The 21,831-nt window shown below is 37.2% G+C and overlaps 3 protein-coding genes across 4 annotated transcripts; 2 read left to right on the forward strand and 1 right to left on the reverse strand.

Moving 5' to 3' along the window:
• On the forward strand, nt 1-715 carry LOC108992410 (stigma-specific STIG1-like protein 1). The gene has a single exon (XM_018966971.2). It carries the CDS (start codon nt 73-75, stop codon nt 556-558), a length of 486 nt encoding a protein of 161 aa, XP_018822516.1. The 5' UTR covers nt 1-72; the 3' UTR covers nt 559-715.
• Nucleotides 716-2,207: 1,492 nt separating this feature from the next.
• Nucleotides 2,208-3,772, reverse strand: LOC108992318 (lignin-forming anionic peroxidase-like). The gene is made up of 4 exons (XM_018966853.2): nt 3,537-3,772; nt 3,223-3,414; nt 2,813-2,978; nt 2,208-2,698 (listed from the first exon to the last, which is right to left on the reverse strand). Exons 1-4 carry the CDS (start codon nt 3,750-3,752, stop codon nt 2,304-2,306), a joined length of 969 nt encoding a protein of 322 aa, XP_018822398.1. The 5' UTR covers nt 3,753-3,772; the 3' UTR covers nt 2,208-2,303.
• A 9,519-nt stretch (nt 3,773-13,291) lies between these two features.
• LOC108993937 (CCR4-NOT transcription complex subunit 9-like) lies at nt 13,292-21,718 on the forward strand. Of its 2 annotated transcripts, none has more exons than XM_018969001.2 (9): nt 13,292-13,752; nt 16,849-16,920; nt 18,198-18,287; nt 18,649-18,691; nt 19,182-19,288; nt 20,027-20,122; nt 20,515-20,705; nt 20,835-20,904; nt 21,324-21,718. In XM_018969001.2, the coding sequence occupies exons 1-9, from the start codon at nt 13,573-13,575 to the stop codon at nt 21,432-21,434; spliced, it is 960 nt and encodes a 319-aa protein (XP_018824546.1). In that variant the 5' UTR covers nt 13,292-13,572; the 3' UTR covers nt 21,435-21,718. The 2 variants fall into 2 exon arrangements, with proteins under 2 accessions (XP_018824546.1, XP_018824554.1); XM_018969009.2 differs by lacking the exon at nt 16,849-16,920 and adding an exon at nt 16,964-17,035 and having other exon boundaries at nt 13,307-13,752.
• Nucleotides 21,719-21,831: the final 113 nt, after the last annotated feature.

A 21,831-nucleotide genomic window follows, 5' to 3' on the forward strand; every position in this document is an offset into this window, starting at 1 on the left:
ACCAAGCGGCCTAGACCACCTTCTCAAGCCCCAACCTAGCTCTCTCTCTCTCTCTCTCTCTGATACAAAGCCATGGCCATGGTGGTTGTGAAGGTCATCGTGATCATCGCCATAACCATGGCTTTGTCCATTGCTCTGGCCATGAAAAGCATTGGCGAAGTGGAGGAAAAGATGCCTTTTCCACACACTGATCAGAATTCTTACGATTATCCGAAAGAGCTGCCCATTAAGGAAAAGAAAGTACTGCAATTGCCTTCAAAAAGGTTGAGTCGCTTCCTTGCTGAGAGGAACCCAAATGCAGCCGACCACTGCAACAAGGACGAGGAAATATGTTATGTCAAAGAAGGCACAAACTACACCTGCTGCAACAACAAGTGCGTGGATTTGTCCACTGACAAAGACAACTGCGGTGCATGCAAGAACAAGTGCAAGTATACCGACGAGTGTTGCAGAGGGGAGTGCGTGGAAGTGGCTTACGACGAGAGGCACTGTGGTTCCTGCAATCACCCTTGCAAAACAGGCGAATATTGCTTTTACGGATTGTGCAATTATGCGTAATTAATTAGGTGCGGTCCAAGTAATATTGGTTGTGAGGCTTGTGAATTTTATTCACAATTAATACAATAAAATACCACACATATATAATGTTTGGTGGTTCTCAAACAATATTAATTAATATATCATGTATAGTCAATAATTTTCCAAATTTACATTAATACTGATCATCAAGTGTCTAAATCATGATTAATGTACTACAATATACAAAGACGTCGACGTTTGAAGTTCTAAATGTATTCATGATCATGACTGTCGATGGCTTTACACATATTAAAATGTGCAAAGTTATATATATTTTCAATGTAAGAGACAAACATATTTAGGAGTACATCATGTACATGATCTATATTACAACGAAACGTTACATATAGCATGCCGTTTTATTAAAGACGTTATAGTCGTCTTCTATAGAAATAATAATGGATCTAGGGCTAGCTAGCTAGCTATACTCTTTCTTAATTGCAAATCAATCAATGCTTTAATTTGAATACAAAAGGCCGGTACGTAATTTATTACATATCGAAATATATGCAGTCCAAGCTGCCCTGTGCGACCCTACGAACTCATGCATGGAATATCATCATTTGCTTGGTAATCAAGCTGAAGTAGTACTATTATTAATGAGCTTTGCTACACAACCTCCACCACACTCCACATTTCATATTTTTTTAAATTTTTTAAATTTTTAATATTTTTTTTAAATTTTTTTTTTGAGTTTATTCTTTTTAAATTATTTCAAATTTTTTATTCATTATTCATATAATAAATATTTAATAAAAGAAAAAAATAATAAAAATTAAAAATAATGTGGAGTGTGGAGGTTGTGTAAATAGTATGAGGTTGAGTAGATTTTTTGATTATTCAGAAATGATCGGTGCTCGTAGTCGTTGTCAGTTTCGCAAGCAAAAGCAAGTACTAGCTAGTCATGGAATTGGTTTCCTCGATAAAGAAATAGTTGCTTCAAGAGAACAAAAGTTTATAATTATAAAAAATAAAAAATAAAAAGCAAACAGTCAAGTTCGCTTGAAGCAAAAAAGACCGTGCCATTAATTTTATATATATATTATTTAATTGTACGTATTTCCCAAAAGTCGCGCGCTGACTCGCTGGTGAGACGGCCACATGTGACATGCCCCTCCAACTCCAAAACGCTCACATATCATGTAGTACACCTTTTCTATATATAGCAACTAGGTAAATATTGTTCAAATGCATGCGTGTATTTTTGGCAGGAAATTTTTAGTTTGGATTCCCATTAGCTTTAATTTCCACCTTGTTAAATTCTCATAATTACTTGCCGATTGAGATGTGGTGTTGCTCTGCACTTTAATTAAGTCCCAACCAAAGTTTTTCCTTCTAACGAGTTTTAATTTTTTGCTTGACATGATGCAGATCATGATCTATCACATGCATGCCGGATCTGTATATGATTGTCATTTATATATAAGAACGATTGATCTCAGTACGTACGTAGTACTTGTTTTAATTATTTTAACCTGCAAACGATCGATGACATCATGATGATCATAGAAATATTAATGAGTATATATAGTAGCTAGGATGTAATGAGTATATATGATGGAACTCATATCTTAAATATTACACCCGCTAACATTAGATCACTTGATCATTCAATTCAAGAATTGAGAATGAATTGACGACATTATTGCCACACCATGCAAAAAATAAAATAAAACAAATAAATAATACACGACGAACTATATATTAGATTGGCTCATGACAACTTAGTAGTTGACTACATTGCAACGTTTTCTTATTTGTCCTTTAAAACCTGTGATGGGATCGATATCTCCCATCCTCACCATGGCAGCAGCAAAATCAGCTTCGAAAGTTGAAGGCCTCTTGCTATATTCCCAAACAATGCTGTCTGTGGATCCTCCACTAAATAGAATTTGATCTGATTCAATAAGACCCTTCTTCTTAATGAGATTCTTGAAGTAGTTATTATCAAAAGAATTAGGTGTCACCAAATCAAGTGGTGCTAAATTCTCGTTGCTATCTGTATCAAGTGAGCACTTGCGCTTTCTAGTTCTAGCAAAGTCAGCATCAATATCACTTGTATTGTTGTGAATCCTATCACGAAAAGTCACACATCTTGCTTGACCAATTGTATGTGATCCTGTATTTCAGAGAAGAGTACGTTTAGCTATATATATATTACACTTAATTATTAATATGACATGATAATTAAGTACTTAATCTACTATATATCACCAAAGAGTCCGACACAAACCTGAAAGGGCAACCATGTCTCTTTTACTCAAACCTTTGTCATGAAACAACTTAATTAGCTTTTCAAGGGGATCTCTAGCCGTTGGAAGGTTGCTCTCAACTATGTTGACGTTTGCTGTGGTAGAGTCTCTTCTTCCAAGTTTTACCGTCCATGTTGGTCCACCAACCTAATTTTTTAGCCAGAAAGTTAATTGTCAATCAGAACATTGATTAATCATATGTTCATTAATTTAAGGCCAGTACCATATATAAAACAATAGCATATTACTAGATAGTGAAATCAAAGAGAGATTATGAGTGACCCACTCAAAGAAGAAGAAGAAGAAGAAGAAGATGAACCACATGTCGAGAAAGCTTTTACGGGAAAAAGTGATTAATGCAAATGCAAATGAAACATTTATAAGTACTCACGGCGACAGATGCATCACGAGCTGCAACTGCAACAATATCTGCACATGAAACAATGCCAGGACAAATGCTCTCCACTTGGGCCTTGACATCATCAATGACATCATATCCTCTGATTGAATTTTCATTAATTCTCGAGTTTTTCTCGCTCAAGATCGAGGGTGCATCATCAAGCAAGATTGATGCATCACATCCCTGCAACAATAAAATGACAAATTAATGAAAATGATAGCGTTAATTTTAAGGGCTTCACAAACTTATGATCAATTTTAAAGGCTTCGCAAACTTGAAAATTTTAAGGGCTTCCTAAACTTTACTTGAACAAAACAATCGTGGAAATGGAGTCGAATGAGTGATGCTGCCATCCTACGCTCACGGGAAATGGCTCTCCTTGTAGCTGCCCGGATCGTACTAAGTGCTTTTGGACATGTGTAGTCATAAAATTTAGGATATAAATGTGCTTCGGATTGCATGCTTGAGATAAACAACAATATAGCAAAAATAAAGCAAGTGCAAGTACTAGTAAAGGCCATGATTAGTTTCTTTTAAGACAGAAAACTAATCAAGTCTTGTTAGTGATGGAGGAATCGAAGCAGCAAGATTATAAAAATTATATATATGGAAATGCACTCGATCAGGAATATAATGATGGATAAATGAGGATGGAGGAAAAGCACAAGCCTCCTATCGTATATATAGTTCTAATAAATCAAAGAAGATGATCAGCCGCTTCGTTACGGTACTCTTTGATCCGATGATGTCTACGACCTGTTCTTCATAATTGGCTTCACATTAATGGAGAAACCATAAAACTCAGAGGAGCGGTACAGTAACAGTCATACAGCCTCCATGCATGAAATGGTCCACGTTGTTTTTTTCAATGTCGTATTGTTTGGGTTTGTAGTATAAAGAATCGATCAAGTCATGATAATTGAATGGTGGATGAATGGTGTACTCATATTTCAGCACGTACACATCTGGTTTTCTTCGCACCCTCTCGTCATAATTAAATACCGTAATAGCAAATAGTCCTTAGCTTTATATGGTTAGAGACTTGATCAAGTTTTATCACCCATGTTGTTTTTTTCGCGGCCACGTGTAACGACAAATCATTAATACTTGTGATAAATGATGAATGCATGGAAGCAAAAGATATGACTTGTATTATTATTATTATTAAAGGAAATGACGTGCAGCTAGCTTCTAGTTCTTGTATTAAGACAAAACCAATGACTTTTTGGGTGGGTCAACGTACGTATAAACTCAAAGAATATTATTATGTGCGCGCGCGTGTGAAGAGAGAGAGAGAGAGTCACACGTGAGAATATAGAGTTCCAAATTCGTACGAATGGTACTTTAAAAAAAAAAAACAGAAATGTACCATTCATCGTCGGTGTACTATAGCATTTTTCTAAAAATAATGTATGTTTTAGGATTGCCAAAAGTTATTACATCGTAGTGAGGACTGTAATTAATAAAACATTAAAAAAAAGGATTCATCAATAGTTTTAAGGAAGTAAAATGGTCAAACATATTATATATATATATATATATATATATATATATATAATATAGGGTAATGTTATATTTTTGAAGTGTGCAAATCTCATATATTTCATTTGAAAAATGTAGGATTTACTTTTAAACAATAATTTTATATAGATTTTAAATTTATTCATTTTTTTTTTTAAATGTGCAGGACTTACATACAAACTTGATCACCTAATTAAGAAAAATATAATTTCTCATACATATGTACGTAAATATGTGTATATATGTATATATATATATGAAAACAATAATTAATTAATTTAGGTATCTTTTCGCTCTGCTAGGGTTCTTTTCGTTTTTTTTCTCGTTCGCCGGTTCGATCCTTGCATGGCGGCCGTTGATGGCCAGCCTCCTATGGCTGGTCCTTCTCGGTCGTTTGCTGACCTTGTTTCTTCAGTTCCTCAACCTCTGCCGGCAGTCGTTCTTCCGTTCAGGCATCCGAAATCCATGGAAGGGGAGGTTTATTTTTCTTTTTCTACTGAGGAGATATTGAAAACTGCTGCTCCGTTTAGATATTCGATGGTGGTTAAATTTCTTCGTCAACGTCCTTCCATTGATGGCATCCGTGCTTTCATCCGTAGCCGTTGGGGTCTCTCTTCCATGCCTGTGGTTTCGGCCATGCAACGTCCCAGAAACATCTTCATTCGCATGAACAATGAAGCTGATCTTCTTAAGGCTCTTTCACGGGAATCATGCGACATTGAGGGTGTCCCATACCATCCCTTTGCTTGGTCTCCAGAATTTGATGAAGATAATGAGCCGCCTTCTGTTCCGGTTTGGGTTTTCCTGCCGGGTCTGCCGCCTAATTTCTATCATTCCTCCATTCTGGAAATGCTCACGGCACCGCTAGGGAGATTCATCCGACGTGATAATCCGACTACGTGTGCTACTCGCACAGATGGGGCTCGGGTTTGCCTTGAGATTGATGCATCACAAGAGCCCCTTTCTCACTTCTGGATTGGTATCCCTGGGATGCAACGTAGCCGTAGACAGGAAATCATCTATGAGACGTTGCCGGCGTATTGCTTAAAGTGCCGTTGCCAAGGACACAATTTAAGTACCTGTCGATATGGGGGTGATCAGAAACAAAAGGAGCAAGGAGGGATGATCTGGGTGCAGAAATCGGTTCAAACTAATGAGAAGGGGGCGAATGTGGAAGCTATTTGCAAGACTGATGTTGCTATGTCCATTCCTGAAGAAGAGACGGTTTTCGTGCCTATCGCTGGTATGATGTTAACTGAACAAGGAGAAATGAACAATGATGATATTCGGATTGTTTCTACCTCTCTTAAGCAGGTGCAAGTGAACTCTGATAAGGAGTTAAAGGAGGTTGCTCCTGGTTTGGTTGGTGATTCTATAAATGGTCTCATTCAGGGGGGTGGTCCGGAAGCAGCGTCAATTGATGAATTTGCTCTGGGAAGGTTAGATGGTGAAGGCGAGGTGGTTCACGGGCCCGTAGGGCTGTCTTCGTCTGGGCCGTGTGAGAAAACAGTCTTCATTGGGGACTCTCGGGTTGGACTTCTTGATGAAGATACCCAATGTATTATTACGGGGCAAGATGTATCTGGGCCCAGCATTCCTCTTCTCAATTTCGATCTTAATGAAGAAGGTAATCCTTCTATGGTCCATGATGGGTGTAATGATCTTGAGAATGGAATTGACCCTATTTGCCCGGATGGTTTTGTTTGTTCGGATTCGGATTCTGATGAGGCCTTGGATCACTTAGCTAAAAATAATATTGTGGTTTCGGACTCGGAAATTCAGTTAGAAAAAAATGGTTTGAGGAATGGTATTAAATTAAGGGGTTCCTCTAGGGCTGTAAGCAAGCCCTCCCGTCTTAATTTATGAATATCTCTTATTTGTATTGGAATGCTCGGGGTGTTGGAACGTCGAGAAAGCGTCTTAATAAATTGGTATTGAAATTCCATCCTAAAATTCTTGCTATTGCTGAGCCTATGGTTAGTCTTTCTCAATTAGATTTGTGGCGTGACAGATTGCGTTTTGATTGTTGTTGGTCTAATGTTAATGAAGGCGGGAAAATTTGGTTGTTTTGGGTTCAGGATGTTAATCTTGTGGTTGAGGGCATGGGAGATCAATTTTTGAATGTTCGTATTCCCAATATGAATGACTTTCGTATTACTTTTGTTTATGCGAAATGTTCTTATTTGGAGCGTAGAAGATTGTGGGATTTGTTGAGTGGTGCTAATATTCATCAATCTCCTTGGATGGTGATGGGAGATTTTAATATTATCAGATATGATTCGGAACGTAGAGGGGGTAGGCCTCGGTTGACCTTGGCGATGGAGGAGTTTAATGATTGGGTGAGTTCTTGTGGTCTTCTTGATATGCCTTTCCGGGGGAATTCTCTTTCTTGGTGTAATGGTCAAGCTGGAAGATCTAAGCAATGGGCGCGTCTTGATCGTTGTTTTTTGAATACGGCGGCTCTTGATATTTTTCCGAATGCTGCTATGAACTATCTAGTTCGCACTTCTTCTGATCATGCGCCGATGTCGATTTCGCTAGAGAACCAGAATGTTCGGTATGGCTTTCCTTCTTTTAAATTTCAACAAATGTGGGTTTCTCATGCTCAATTTTTTGATTGTGTCTTGAATTCTTGGAATGATGAGGTTATTAGGGGGCCTAGTTTGTTTATTCTTGCTACTAAACTGAAAAGACTAAAAACTGTTTTGAGAGCTTGGAATAAGCAGATTTTTGGTAGAACTGACCATCATATTGCGGCTCTTGAGGATCGGATTAAGGGATTGGAAAGCAGCTTGCAATCTGATTATTCTGAAGATGTGGAGGATGACCTCGTTGCCTCTCAGTTGGAGCTTTCTGTTTGGATTGATAGGGAAGAAAAACGTCTAGCCCAACAAGCTAAACAAGGTTGGATTAAACAGGGAGAAGCAAACTCTAATTTCTTTCGGGTTATCAAGCGCCGCAATTATAGAGAGGTGAAAGAGATGAAACTTGAGGATGGTACTATTCTCTCTTCTCCGGAGCAGATTCATGAAGGGGCGATTTCTTATTTTTCTCAATTCTTGGGGGCTGGGAATTACCGTGAGGCGCCGCATCTGGGGGATCTTATTCAACCTATTATCTCTCAGGGGGATAATGACAGTATCTCCAGTGTTCCTTCTTCTCAGGATGTCTTTGATGCTCTTTGTTCCATTCCGGAAGATAGTAGTCCGGATCCGGATGGGTTTGGGTCGGGTTTCTATCGTTCTTGTTGGCACATTGTGGGTTCTGATGTTGTTGATGCTGTGGCTGATTTTTTTCGAGGTATGGCTCTTCCTCGGTATTTTAATTCTACTTTTCTGGTACTAATCCCTAAAGTGGATAATCCGACGACGTTTGATAAGTTTAGACCGATCAGTCTTTGTAGTGTTTTTTACAAAATTTGCTCTAAAATTTTGGTTAATCGCCTCTCCCCGCTTCTTGCTAAAATTATTTCTCCTGAACAAGGAGCCTTCCTTCCGGGTCGTAGTATCTTTGAAAATATTAGTGTGACTCAAGAAATGATTCATTCTATTAATAAACATGCTCATGGTGGAAATGTTGTGTTGAAGATTGATATTGCGAAGGCTTATGATAGCGTTGATTGGTCTTTCCTTCTGCATGTTCTTAAAACTTTTGGGTTCTCGGATTTCTTTTGTATTTTGATTAGTAATTGCATTACTAGTCCTTGGTTTTCTGTGGTCATGAACGGTGTTCCTAAAGGTTTCTTTAAAGGTGGTCGGGGATTGAGGCAAGGTGATCCTATTTCTCCTTATTTGTTCATCCTTGTGGAGGAAATCTTTTCAAGAATGATTAATAAGCAGGTTCAAATTGGTAAGATTATTCCGTTCTTCCATCCTAGAAGTACTCCTACTATTTCTCATTTACTTTATGCTGATGACATGGTGATTTTTTGTAATGGGGGAAAATCCTCTTTGAAAGCTATTACTGAGGTGTTGAAGACTTATGAACTGTGGTCGGGGCAAGCTGTGAACAAAAACAAATCTGCCATTTTTTTCTCCTCTCAGATTTCGGGTACTAGACGTAGGGCACTCCTTCGTTTCAATGGTTTTACGGAAGGAAGTTTTCCTTTCAAATATTTGGGTGTTCCTATTATTTCTGGTCGTCTTAAGATTTCTCATTTTGATGATTTGATTGCTAAAATTCAGTCTAGATTGGAGGGATGGCAAGCCAGACTGTTATCTAGTGGTTCGCGCCTGATTCTCATTAAACATGTTCTTCAAAGTATTCCTGTTCATAGTCTCTCTATCTTAAAGATTCCTAAATCGGTGATTGAGAAACTTCAAAGAATATTCAGTACTTTTTTCTGGGGTATTAAAGATGGTAAACCTAAGAAAAAATGGCGCTCTTGGGTGGATATTTGTAAGCCTGTTGCGGAAGGGGGGCTGGGTATTCGTAGCCTTCATGATGTGCAGTCTTCTCTTCACATGAAGCTTGCTTGGAACCTTTTACAAGGTAACTCTCTTTGGTCTCAATTTTTTCTTGCCAAATATCTTGGTGATAGACATATTTCTATGGTGAACCCTAAGAAAGGGTCTTTCTTATGGAAGATGATCTTGCAAAGTATTCCTTTAGTGCAATCTAACTCTAAATGGAAAGTTCGTGAGGGTAATCTTTTTTTTTGGCATGATAAGTGGGCTGATGATGGCCCTCTTCGCGATAATATCCAGATTTCTTATAATCCGAATCTTAAATTGGAAGATTGCAAATCTGGGTTGGGTTGGAATTTGGATCTTTTTACTCAGTTGGTTGGAGTTCAGAAAGCTGAAGATCTTATTATGACTCTGGGACAGATTAAAAATGGGAAGGACATGTTGATTTGGCTTCCTAATGCTGACGGGCTCTTCTCTACTAAAAGTGCGTGGAATTGTATTCGTATGAGGGGTCCAGATTTTCCTTGGGCTAAATGGGTATGGCATTCTGCGCTTCCCAAAAAAATGTCGATTACTATGTGGAAGGCTATTCATGATTGTCTTCCGGTGGATGACAGAATCCGTAAGATTGGTATCTCTATTGTCTCCCGTTGCGATTGTTGCTCCAATTCTAAGTATGAAGATCTTAATCATTGTCTCTCGAGTGGGGAATTTGCTGATAAAATTTGGCGTATATGCTCGGTGGTTATTGGAGTTCCTTGGATGGAAGGTGGTTCTTGGAGACAGCGGGTGGAATGCTGGCTTAGGCGGGCAAAAAACTCCAATCGTCCTGGTCAATTGTTGGGTCTTCTTCCGACTATCATTACTTGGCGATTATGGGGGCGTCGTTGTAAGGCAAGGATGGAAGGCTTGATGGAATCGGTTCAACAGGTTTGGTGTTCCATAAAATATTGGGTTTCCTGGATTGCTTTAAAACTAAAGTATGTTAATTTGTTTACTAGGCGTGATGAAAGTATTTTACAATGTTTCAATATGTCTTTAGAGGGCCTGAGGAAGGAGTTTATTTCTCCGATCAAGTGGAATCCGCCTAAACCAGGTTGGGTTAAATTAAATGTCGATGGGTGTTCTCTTGGTAATCCTGGTCCTTCGGGTGCTGGAGGAATCATTCGTGATGATAAAGGTGATTTGATTTGCGGTTTTGCTAAAGTCTCTGGGCATAATTCTAACAACTATGCCGAACTGATGGGTCTTCTTCATGGTCTTCGGTACATTGGTTTGTTGGGTTTCTTATCGGTGGAGATTGAACTTGATTCTATGCTTGTGCTTAACTGGTTGAGGACTCAGAGATGTGGCCTTTGGTACATGGAAGATTATTGGGATGAAATCCAGAGTCGCATTGCTGGTCTTCATGTTTCTTTAGCTCACTGCTATAGAGAATGTAATTCGGTTGCGGATGGTTTTGCTAAAATGGGTGCTAAGGGTCAAAATGGCTCTTGGTTTTCTTTATCTGAGCTGCCTGCTAATATTAGAGGTAATATCCGGTTGGATAAAGGGGGCCTTCCCTATCTCCGGAAAACTCGAAGACGTTGATAGTTTCTTTTGCAGGTTTTGGTCTTGTGTTTAGCTTTTTGTTTGTCTCTTGGGGCCTTTTGTTTTGTGTTTGAGTTTTGTGGTTTTTTTTTTGGGAGACCTGGTTTTTGGTGTTTTCTTGTAGCCCCAGGTCTCGGGCTGTAACCACGGTATTCCTCCGCCATAAGTGAGGGTTTATTAATAAAATTGGGACGGGGTTGCTATGTGGGTGGCTTCCGGCTCTTGCTAAAAAAAAAAAAAAAAAAATGTATATATATATGTATTAACATCATTTCACTGACCAATGGTTTTATGCTGTTTATGCATGGAATCATCTCTCTCTCTCTCATTTGCGCTTGTATCAGATGCTCACATGCACATTTGATATGGGATGCAATTAATATTGACTTTGGACTTTTCAGTATCTTATTGATCTACCATATATGCATGTAGATACGTACGTACCAAGTGTTTGATTGAGGGATATATATATTTGACTCCATCGCTCCAATGGCCGCAATATTTTTGGAACTAATATTATTTCTGGTCTCACTTAATTAACATCTATCTACTGAATTTTTTTCGTGTGAAACTAAGTTCTTTCATTTTTAAAGGTTTATAAATAGATAAATACTTTAGTCATAAATAGATTACACAAAAATAATCGTACAAACTGACATGTCTTTATATAATTTATCAGATTATAAAATTTCTTTTATTATAAAATAGATAACAGATCATATAAAACTATGTCAATTTATAAAATTATTTTTCTATAATATATTTTTGATTCTCTTATAAATAAAGTCGGATCTTAAGAAATAACCAACTTTCACTCTGATCGATCAGAAAGAACGATGTGAACTTGGGTTTGTTGTAGTTTTGGTCAGAGGTCCAGTGGCATGCGAAAATGGGCCAGAGGCCTATGCCACCTTTTCATTTTTTATAAAAATAGTTATAATTTTTTAAATAAAATTTATCTACCATTTAAAATAATTAATTTTTAAAAAATATTACAGTTATCCAGTGCCTTTTTTTTTTTTGAAAAATTTATCTATTAATATTAATGGACAAAAATATTAATGAATAGTCTTCTATCTAATTATTCCTAAACTTAATACCCACAACATAGGATATAAAATGGGCTGTTCGGTCGGGTTATAAATGTATATATTTTTTGTTACCCGTTTGATTTTAAAAAGGGGAAAAAACAACATGGAACGTGTTATTATAAATTTTATTAAAATATATTTAAATATAAATAAATATAGATAAAAGTTACTATTATGAGCATCCATTTTGTACACATGATGTGGCATCATCTAAACCACATATCTCCCCAAGTGAGTATTGAGAACAATTAACTAGAAGTAGCCACGCAGTGAGTGCAAAGTGTACACTGCTATAGTGGCTTCTCTCTAGCATTACCCTTTAAATATACATAAATTGATATATATATATATATATATATGTTTAAAATTGTGAGGGATAGTTTAGCTGGTCCAGCCTTGGGTTTGCTTTTCAATAGTCACCAACTTGAGTCTTATTAGAGTCACTGGAGGTTTACCTGGTCATTAACTTCAGGGTCCTGTAAGATTAGTCAAGGTGTGTGCAAGCTATCCCAGACACCCTCGATTATCAAAATATATATATAAATTAAATTAAGTTTTAATGTTTTAAAGAAATTAAAAAAATAATTAATTTTATAAATAATTAATTTGAGATGAACTAAGATCGAGGAATTTATTGAATCCTACGCAACATAAATTGACAACTGTCTACAAATAAAAATGCTACTTTCATCACTTTATTTGCCTCCTCATTTTGACATTTAATGTATTTTAATTTTTTATTAATATTTTTTACTTAATAATTAAGAAATTGATTATTAATATATTAATATTTTTAAAAATGTTTTAAAACAATATGAATAAAAAAATTAAAACAAAATAAAAATAAAATTGTCACTATGGGTTAGAGGTGAAAATCGACCCCTTCGACGCGGTTTTGGGGCAAAATCGACGCCGACCGATGTAGCATTGTTGGGGGAGGAAACCGGCCGAAACCAATCGATAGGGAGGAGAAATACCGGCAATTCTTTGATAGTTTACGGTTGGTTCATCAAAGAGCTTTATCTGAGAGAGTAGAAAGAGAGTGTTGTAGAGGGGAGAGGGGAGAGAGAGAGAGAGAGAGAGGGGGGGGGATGAGAAATGAGATTGCGGCTTTGGGAAGAATAAGCTTGAAGAATAAAATGACCTAATTTCGGAACTAGGTCATTCTACTTAATTTTTGGACCGCCTCTACTGCTACTCTATTTTTAGACCAAACGGTATCGTTCTACTTAATTTTGTTTAATACGTCATGAATAAAACGGATATCAAATGATATCGTTTCAATTGTGTTTAAAACACAGCTAGAGAATTAAAACGATATCGTTCTACTTAAACTTAAATAGAACGACGTTATTTTAAATATAAAAAATATATAAAAAATAATAATATTTTTTTAATCTAACGGTTCAACAGTTTGAACCAGATCCGAACTAATCGATATCAATTTATTCTATTCTCTGCTGAATGTCGATCAATTCTCTATTGATTTCGGCCGGTTCTAGACATCGGCAGCCGATTTGAGTCAGTCTAGGTCGATTTCTTGTACAGCAAGTTCTAAACAGCAGCCGCAGGCGACAAGACAGCGCGTGTCTCACTACCAAACAACTGTCGTATAATCCGGAGTCCTACGCGCATGCAAAGCAGGTGGCCGGCTCTCTCTCCATTCCTGGGTCCGTCTCACTCAGTACAGAGTGAAAGGAAGCGTGAGAAAGTTAAGATTGCCGAAGTCGATGTCGAACCTGCCCCAATCGCTCTCCATGAACGCGCCCTTCGGAGGTCCGAGCGTGTCGGTCCCAAGCGCTCCCGGAGCTCCGGCGAACAAGGACCGGAAAATGGCCTCGGCGGAGCACTTGGTCCTCGACCTCAGCAACCCTGAACTCCGAGAGAACGCTCTTCTCGAACTCTCTAAGGTACCATATTGCCACGATTCGACTTTATCATTTCTTTTCTTGGAGGATATTTTCTTTAACAAGTCTTATTGGATGAATATTTTCACCATTTCTGATATATAGCTCGACAATTATAGGATTTATTTTCATTCTGTGTTGGATATGTGGAATGATGTGTTTTTAAGTTTTCTAGTCACCTCAATTCCGATTACGTTCTGTGAATAATCGGAGATTGATGTTATTAGCCTTTGTTTAACTGGTGTTTCGTCGCCGGGTAAACTGAGGAAAAAAAAGTTATTTTTTTTATTTGATCCCGATCGAGATGCTTGCCTCGTTTGAATCAAATAGTTGCACCGTGCATGGAGATTGGATTCGATGATGTGTTATACGTTGCCCATTTTAGATGCAACTACCTTTTTTTGGACGGTTCCCCTCATATTTTTGTGTGTTCGGAACAAAATCCTGACTAATCTTTGGTAATTAGAGGAAAATCCCTCTTGTTCGATGGCCTTTAGAAATTGTTTAATACCCCCAAGGGATTGAAATTTAGACCTCAAGGGACCGTACCACCAAGACTAAAACTTTTGTCACTTGAGTGAGCCCTAGGGGTTGGAGGGTATCACAATTTTATTAATAAAACCTCACTTATGATGGAGAAATATCTTTTACAGGAGGGAGCTTGGGGTTACAACCAAATCCCAAAACTAAGCTCTTATGGAAACTATATGGAAGCCATTATTGATAAAATACAATCAATTGAGATATAAAAGGAAAGATTAAAAGGAAATGTAATGATTAATGCCGGAGGCTAAGGATGTAAGGATACCTGCTCGATCTAAAGCTAAGATACCAACAATATGTTTTGGAAGCTGAAGACGTTGAGAGGCTTATTGTGTTGCCAAGTGCTCCACAAGAGGCAAGACTATCTGCAAGGGCATTACCCTTCCTGTAAACATGACTGATTCTAAAAGGAAAGATGGAAATACTCTTTTTGATGAGTTAATTTGCGACCAAATACACAAAAGGGAACTTGTATCTAGAGGGATGAAGAACGTCCCTAAAGAGAATTAAACTTAATGGCTAAAGGAATGGAAGCTGTTGTATACTGCCATCTATACAGAAAGAGAATTAAACTTAATGGCTCTTAATTGTAAGAACTTCCCTTAACAATTGACGAAGGTCCAAGCATTACTTTCTCGCCTAATGCACCACATTTGGCGAGATGGTCCCCTTGCATTTGATGTGGTGCATTTTTTACTTTCTCGCCTAAGTAAAAAATGCACCACATCAAATGCAAGGGGACCATCCATCAAACCTCTAAATTGCTATGATGATTAGGAAATTTCACCAAGCAGCCATCAAGTCCACCACCCGCTGGAACATGATCCCACTTAATAGTTTCCCTTACTCTACCATCCTGACAAAGAACTCTACCCTTGAGGCACCTTATTCTTCCATGGGAAAGGAGGGCCAAAGCATGTGGTAGAAAGACTTGACCTTAAAGATACCGCTTTTGGAAGAGATCCAACAGATCTTATCAGTTCCACCTCTTCTCAATCTGAAAGAGTACAAACAATCAAAGAACGAAGAGATCATTCCCACCTCCCAAACTTGCTCTACTCTAATAGATGTGCATTCCGTTGAGGTCTATTCTCATAGATTTGGAAAAAATCGTTATACTGACTCCTCCTTACTTTCAGACCACCTTTCTTTATTGCTTGGTTGTGATGATGTTTTTCGGAGTAAACATATGGCTGAAATTTTGAGGGTTTTGTGAAGAAGGTGAAACAGTGGTGGTTGTCCTGTGATTTCCAAGGTACCCCTAGTTTTGTCCAAGCTAGATTTATGGAAATGGAATGAGGAGGTATTTGGCCATGTTGGGAAGCAAACCAACTCCTTATGGATTAACTATGAGGGCTTGATGTTCTTGAAGAAGAAAGAGACTCAAGTGAGATTGAGAGGATGAGCATTTCTAAGGCCATTAAAAAGTTGGAGAGGATCATTCCTTTTGAGAAGGTGAGTCGGATACAAAAATCGAGGACTCTTTGGCTGAAAGAGGGTGACAAGAGTACAAAATGTTTACATCAGGTGGCTAATTCAGACCATAGAAACAACATAGTTGACTAGTTAATAATGTACTGGTTTCCTCAAACAAGACAAACATCACTTTCATTACCTACGCGCTGCTTGTAAAGTTGCATGTATTCTAGATGGATGCAAATGTTTTCTAGACTTTCATGTAAGCAGTTTTGAATTTGATCCACAACCTCAAATTTGTGCTGTTATAGATGATACCTGAAAGAGACATGTTGTGGCCAAGAGTGAGACCTTTTGAGCATGTTAGCAAGCAGGACCTCAATCAGCAACTTTGAAATTATATGTTTGAAGATTTTCTCTAACTTTGATGCAGTCTAGTTTTCATCTGGAGCTACTTCGTTTGAGCCTTATGCTAATCTACAATTAGCAACACATGGACTTCATCAGCACTTAAATTGATACAACATGCCTTTAATATTAGTTACCAATTTAGCTGTAATAATTTCTTGTACTCGATGAAGAATTAACGTGTTACATAATCTGAATATGATATGATTTATTTTCTTTCAAACACCATCTTGCAGATCTTCTTTGTCGTTTAACTTAGGCATTAATTCTCTACTCTCCAATTGGGAAGAAGAATAAAGAATGTCATAATAATAATAATAAAAGAATGTCATAATCGCTTTAGAAGCTTAAAATTAATCTCTTTAAATCTGAATATGCCTCGAACATAAGTAATTTTCCATAACCATTGGGGTAAATTTACCTAATTGTATGAAACCATATTGTGATGCCTATTGACAGTGAGATCCCTATATACTTGCCTTTATGAGATAAAATGCTTATTTTCTTGTCGAAAAAACTCTTTTTTTGGGTTGTCTTTTCTTTTTCTTGATATCTCAAGTGAATCGTATATATAGATAATGAACTACTTGGTGATGGGTATAAACTTGTGCACTGGTTTAGTTGAAATCTTTGTGTGAAATATGCCTTTGTTCTTTGCTTTGAATGGATATGTGATTTAGCTGTTGAATACTGCAATTGTAAACTTGTGTCTGCCTTGGTTTCATTTTTTAGAACAAGGAATTATTTCAAGATTTGGCTCCTTCCCTGTGGAATTCTTTTGGTACTATTGCTGCACTTATACAGGTATGCCTAATAAATTCATGTTTGTTTCTTTTTTCTATTTTAGAAGAGAGAATTATTTCAAGATTTGGCTCCATTGTTGTGGAATTCTTTTGGTACTATTGCTGCACTTTTACAGGTATGCTCTTTATTTTTTATAAGTCAGGTATGCTCGTTATGAATTATTTAATTTCGTGGTTCTTTTTTCTCCTTCTGTAAGCATGAATTTGTTTAGCTTAGCACCTTATGTACTTAGACTTATAAAATAATTTCCTTGTAGTTTCACCCTTGGTTGCTAGGACAATTTGCCTGTCATTAATCATTATAAATATGAAGTGTTTTTTTTTTTTTCAAAAAAAAAGGAGAGCCCATAACTATACAGGATATATACAAAAAGGTTAAGCTAATGAATACATGCAGAATTCTGTACTTGTTAACACCCTTTTTGCTTATTAATAAAATCTGGCCTGCAGAATCCAACTAGTTTATGAAATCTGAAAAAGAAGAAAGCTGGGTGCATCCACCCCTAAAACCTCATGACACTCCACTACTATTCATTATTTTATCATTTCTTTTCACCTACTTTTCACTACTTTTCACTACTATTCAATATTTTATCATTACTTTTTCACTACTATTCACAGAATATTTGAGATCACCTCACTACCCAAACGCAACCTAAGCCTACCCATCGACAATAAGTAAAGACTAAGCCTAATCTTGAGAAGCTGCTCAACACCATTAGAAGTCTTGTCTCTCCCTCCAAATATTCCACAATATGCATGGAGGAGTAGCATTCCAAATCAATCTGTTGCCATGCCTTACCAACAAACACATCAATGATCTTCAGAGGTGTCAACTGCAGAACTTAATGTAAAAAGAAGATGAGAGACCACAAATCTTGTGTATATTAATCTGTTGGGAGGAAAGTGATGCTGGATGAGTAAACAAAAAGTATCTATGTTATTTATTTTAATGGTCCTTTGTATTTCTAGTTGATAAATGGCCAATCCGTCTTGTCACTTTGGTGGTGGTTGTGAATATTGATACAGAGGGTTTAAACAGTTCTGTATGTCGTAACCTATAAAAAAAAACAGTTCTGTATGTCGTTGCATGTGAAGGTTTTTTCATTTCACTTTTGATTTTTATGCTTAATGATCAGTCTTCACAAACAAGACTTTTTTCTCATGTAACTGTGTATATTGCCTTTGTTTTTTAGAAGTTAAAATCTCCAAAAATTGGATGTACTTCAGTTTGTGATTCACCAATGGGATTTGATGTTGAACCATTCTTACTTTCAGGAGATAGTTTCAATATACCCCGTTTTATCACCACCAAATCTAACTCCTGCACAATCAAATCGAGTTTGTAATGCTCTTGCCCTTCTTCAGGTAGAATGTTTTTTCCCTTTGTATTTGAGTTTTATACTTGTCTTTATGTTTGGTCTTAAAATGACTTGTCAAAAAAATTTTGGACTTAAATGGTCTCACCATCTTTGAAAAAGGTGAGTTACGAGTTAAGCTGTTCAGTAGAGTTGATGAAGCACCTTTGCTTGTTTAAATATGTTAGCATACTTAATTCTTTTGGCCTTAAATAAATTGAGAAGAATTTGTCAATTAGTGCCTAGCAGCGGTAACATATGTGTTATACTTTTAGAGGACAAGTGAAGGCTGTGTCAACTACTTTTTATTATTGAATCTTTTGTTTGTAGGTCATGCTGATGCTTTGCTTTCTTTTTATATTTTCTAACAGTGTGTAGCCTCTCATCCAGACACAAGGATGTTGTTCCTCAATGGTAATGTTATTGGTATCTTCACTATGTGAAGACTTTCTTAACTGCTTCAATCTTGTATAATATTCATGATGGAATTGTGTAACCTGTGAGAGAACAAAGCTTAACCACTGATGTAGGCCACAAATATGAGCAGCAATCCCAGCTCTTTCTGATGTAGCTGATAGATGAGATCAATTATTTCGAATAAGAGCTCTATATATAAGTGGTTTCCATAGTTATTGGTGGCTTTCTTGGTTTGATGACATCTTTTGAAGTTTTGGTTTCTTATGTTACTTGTCAGTACCAACCTTGAACATCTTGTGCATTGACCATTTTGCTTCTGGTAATGAACACCATTATTGCTCAAAAAATAATTGTAAAAGAAATAGAGAAGCTTATGAACTCTCCTTTATAATGAAGATCATCTTCTGGCACCCTTCTAAGAGCTCAGAAAAAAATAATATGTTCAGGTTTCAAGAAATGGATTCTTACCGACCTTTTTCATTTGCAGCTCATATACCATTATATCTGTACCCCTTCCTCAATACAACAAGTAAGTCAAGGCCGTTTGAGTACTTGAGGCTGACTAGTTTGGGTGTCATTGGTGCCTTGGTAAAGGTATTTCGTCCTTGCTGACGTTTATATTTTGTGAACTCATCAACATTCTTTTTGTTTTTGTAACTTCCAATGATGGTGATAATTTGCTTTTTGAGTTTCATTATGTTCAAAAACATAAATTCTGTAAAATATCAGAACATCTATTATAAAGCTAGCACACCTAAGGCATAACGCAACATGTGATCTCAGGAGAGAAACATTAGTTAGATTATCAATTCTAGAGAGATGCAATGTTTGGAACCCTCCATGCATAGTTTAGAAGCCACCGAGGATGGGAGATGTGGGCACTGACTAAAGAATAGACGTATAAGGGTGACTCACCTTTTTCTAAGATCAATGCAGTTGTATGTAAACATGTAGCAATAGCTTGATGAAATATTTTGAACTCTGTGAATAAAATAATTAAAAAAACGTAACTATATGTAAGAGATTATATGAAAAAGGCAACTCTTTTTTCTTGGGTTAATAGTCATCTGCCAGGAGTTTCGGGTGATTCTGCTTATTAAATTTATATATACTTGCAGTTCTGTACTCACTCCCACTTGTGTGTGCCTCTCTCTCTCTCTCTCTCCACATGCGGCGTGCGCGCACACACACACACACCCCTACTCACCCACTCACATGGACCAGGATAAAATTAAGTATCATGGTAAGTAGCGTTTCTTTACTATTTGCTCATAAACCTTGTCACTCTTGACTACCATGTCTTGAAAGAGCTTTTTTCTTTTCTATTTCCAGGTTGATGATACAGAAGTTATTAGCTTCCTTCTCTCGACAGAAATAATTCCATTGTGCCTACGCACTATGGAAATGGGCAGTGAATTGTCAAAAACAGTTGAGTATCCTGATTTCGTTGCCCTCAATTCACTACTTGGACATTGATGTCACTTGAGCATGAAACGGATTTTGAGAGTTTAAGTGCTGCATCTCATTTGTTCCTACTTGATAGTCTCAGCGTAGTAAAAAGTTGCCCCTTAAAAAATGTGTTATCTTTTTATATTTCTACTATGTCCATGTCTCTGATGGATGTTGTTGCCAAGCTGCATGGGAAGCAAAAGATGAGTACCATGAATAAATTATGTGATGAAACATCTGCAAATGCCGAAATGGAGGCACATTTCTTGCTCATTTGCCACCATATTTTTAACCAAGCAAGCCTTGTCCTGACTACCCAGTATCATATTTTAAGGTTCACACGTATCTGATAAAAAGTCTTATGATGGTAGGTTGCCACATTTATAGTTCAGAAAATTCTGTTGGATGATGTGGGCTTGGATTATATTTGTACCACCGCAGAACGGTTTTTTGCAGTAGGTCGAGTTTTGGGGAACATGGTTGCAGCCCTTGCTGAGCAACCCTCGTCCCGTCTGTTGAAGCATATTATTCGATGCTATCTTCGATTGTCAGATAATCCAAGGTTGGTCAAGCAGATTGCAGTTCCAGTTCTCATTTACCGCTGCCACATCCTTTTCCTCTGTTCTTATGTCCCTAGACATTTTTCTTGATTATGTTTCTAATGGATGTGTTCTTTGATTTTATGTTGCAGGGCTTGTGATGCATTAAGAAGTTGCCTTCCCGACATGCTAAGAGATGCTACCTTCAGTGGTTGTCTTCGAGTAAGTATATTTTTCTACCCTCATTGGTTACATAGCTGAAGTTCGTTCTGTAATCTCAATGCTGTTAAAGTTGTCTCCACAATCTTTGGCCTTGTGTAATTTCCAATTGAGCTTTATTGTTATAGATGATTTGTGATCCTGAATACGAATGTAATGTTCTTAATGGACACGGTAACACACAGCCTTTTCGATGAGGGAATGATGTTTGATAACTGTCCTTGTCCTTGCTTGGAATGGTGAATGTCTACTGTTTTATGTTAAGGGTGTATTTGCATTCAGTAAGAGCTATAGAAAGTGAAAGTATTACTAGAATTGCAGTCTCCCAAGTTTTTTTGACAAAAGCAATCCCCTAATTCTCCCAAGGGGGTGTATTTGTTGTGGCTGGCTTCGATTTTCATGGTCTTTATTTCTGCTTGCAGGAAGATCCCACAACAAGGAGGTGGCTACAACAGTTGCTTCACAATGTTGGAGTAAATCGGGTTCCGGCTCTTCAAGCCGGGGGAGGATTTGATCATATGATGGTGAACTAAATCAAAATTATGCAATGCCCTTAAGGCTTTTAATCTGTTTTCTTCTTTCTTCTGCTTTAGATTAGGCAGTACAGTGAGTTGCGCAATCCATCTTTTAGCAGCAATTAGCAAAAGTCATACTTCCTGTATGTAATTGCTGAACTTGGGATGAAACACGCAAAAAAAAGCCAATTTGGTCGTTCTTTCATGTAGCCTTAAAGTTTGTTTAGGGTTAAAACGTTTTTTGACAATATATTTTGTGAGTGTTGGGGGGTTGAGCTATTACAAGTAAGATTTTACTTGCTGACGTGTGTGTTGAATTTTTTAGTAATTTTTTCTGTCCAATTGTAAGTGGAACTCTTGGATATCAATTTAAATCGGAAATAAATCATGATTAGGCTCGACTCGAATTTATGGA

The sequence above is a fragment of the Juglans regia genome, chromosome 9 (assembly GCF_001411555.2).
Source record: "Juglans regia cultivar Chandler chromosome 9, Walnut 2.0, whole genome shotgun sequence".
In the NCBI taxonomy this organism is placed as follows: Eukaryota; Viridiplantae; Streptophyta; class Magnoliopsida; order Fagales; family Juglandaceae; genus Juglans; species Juglans regia.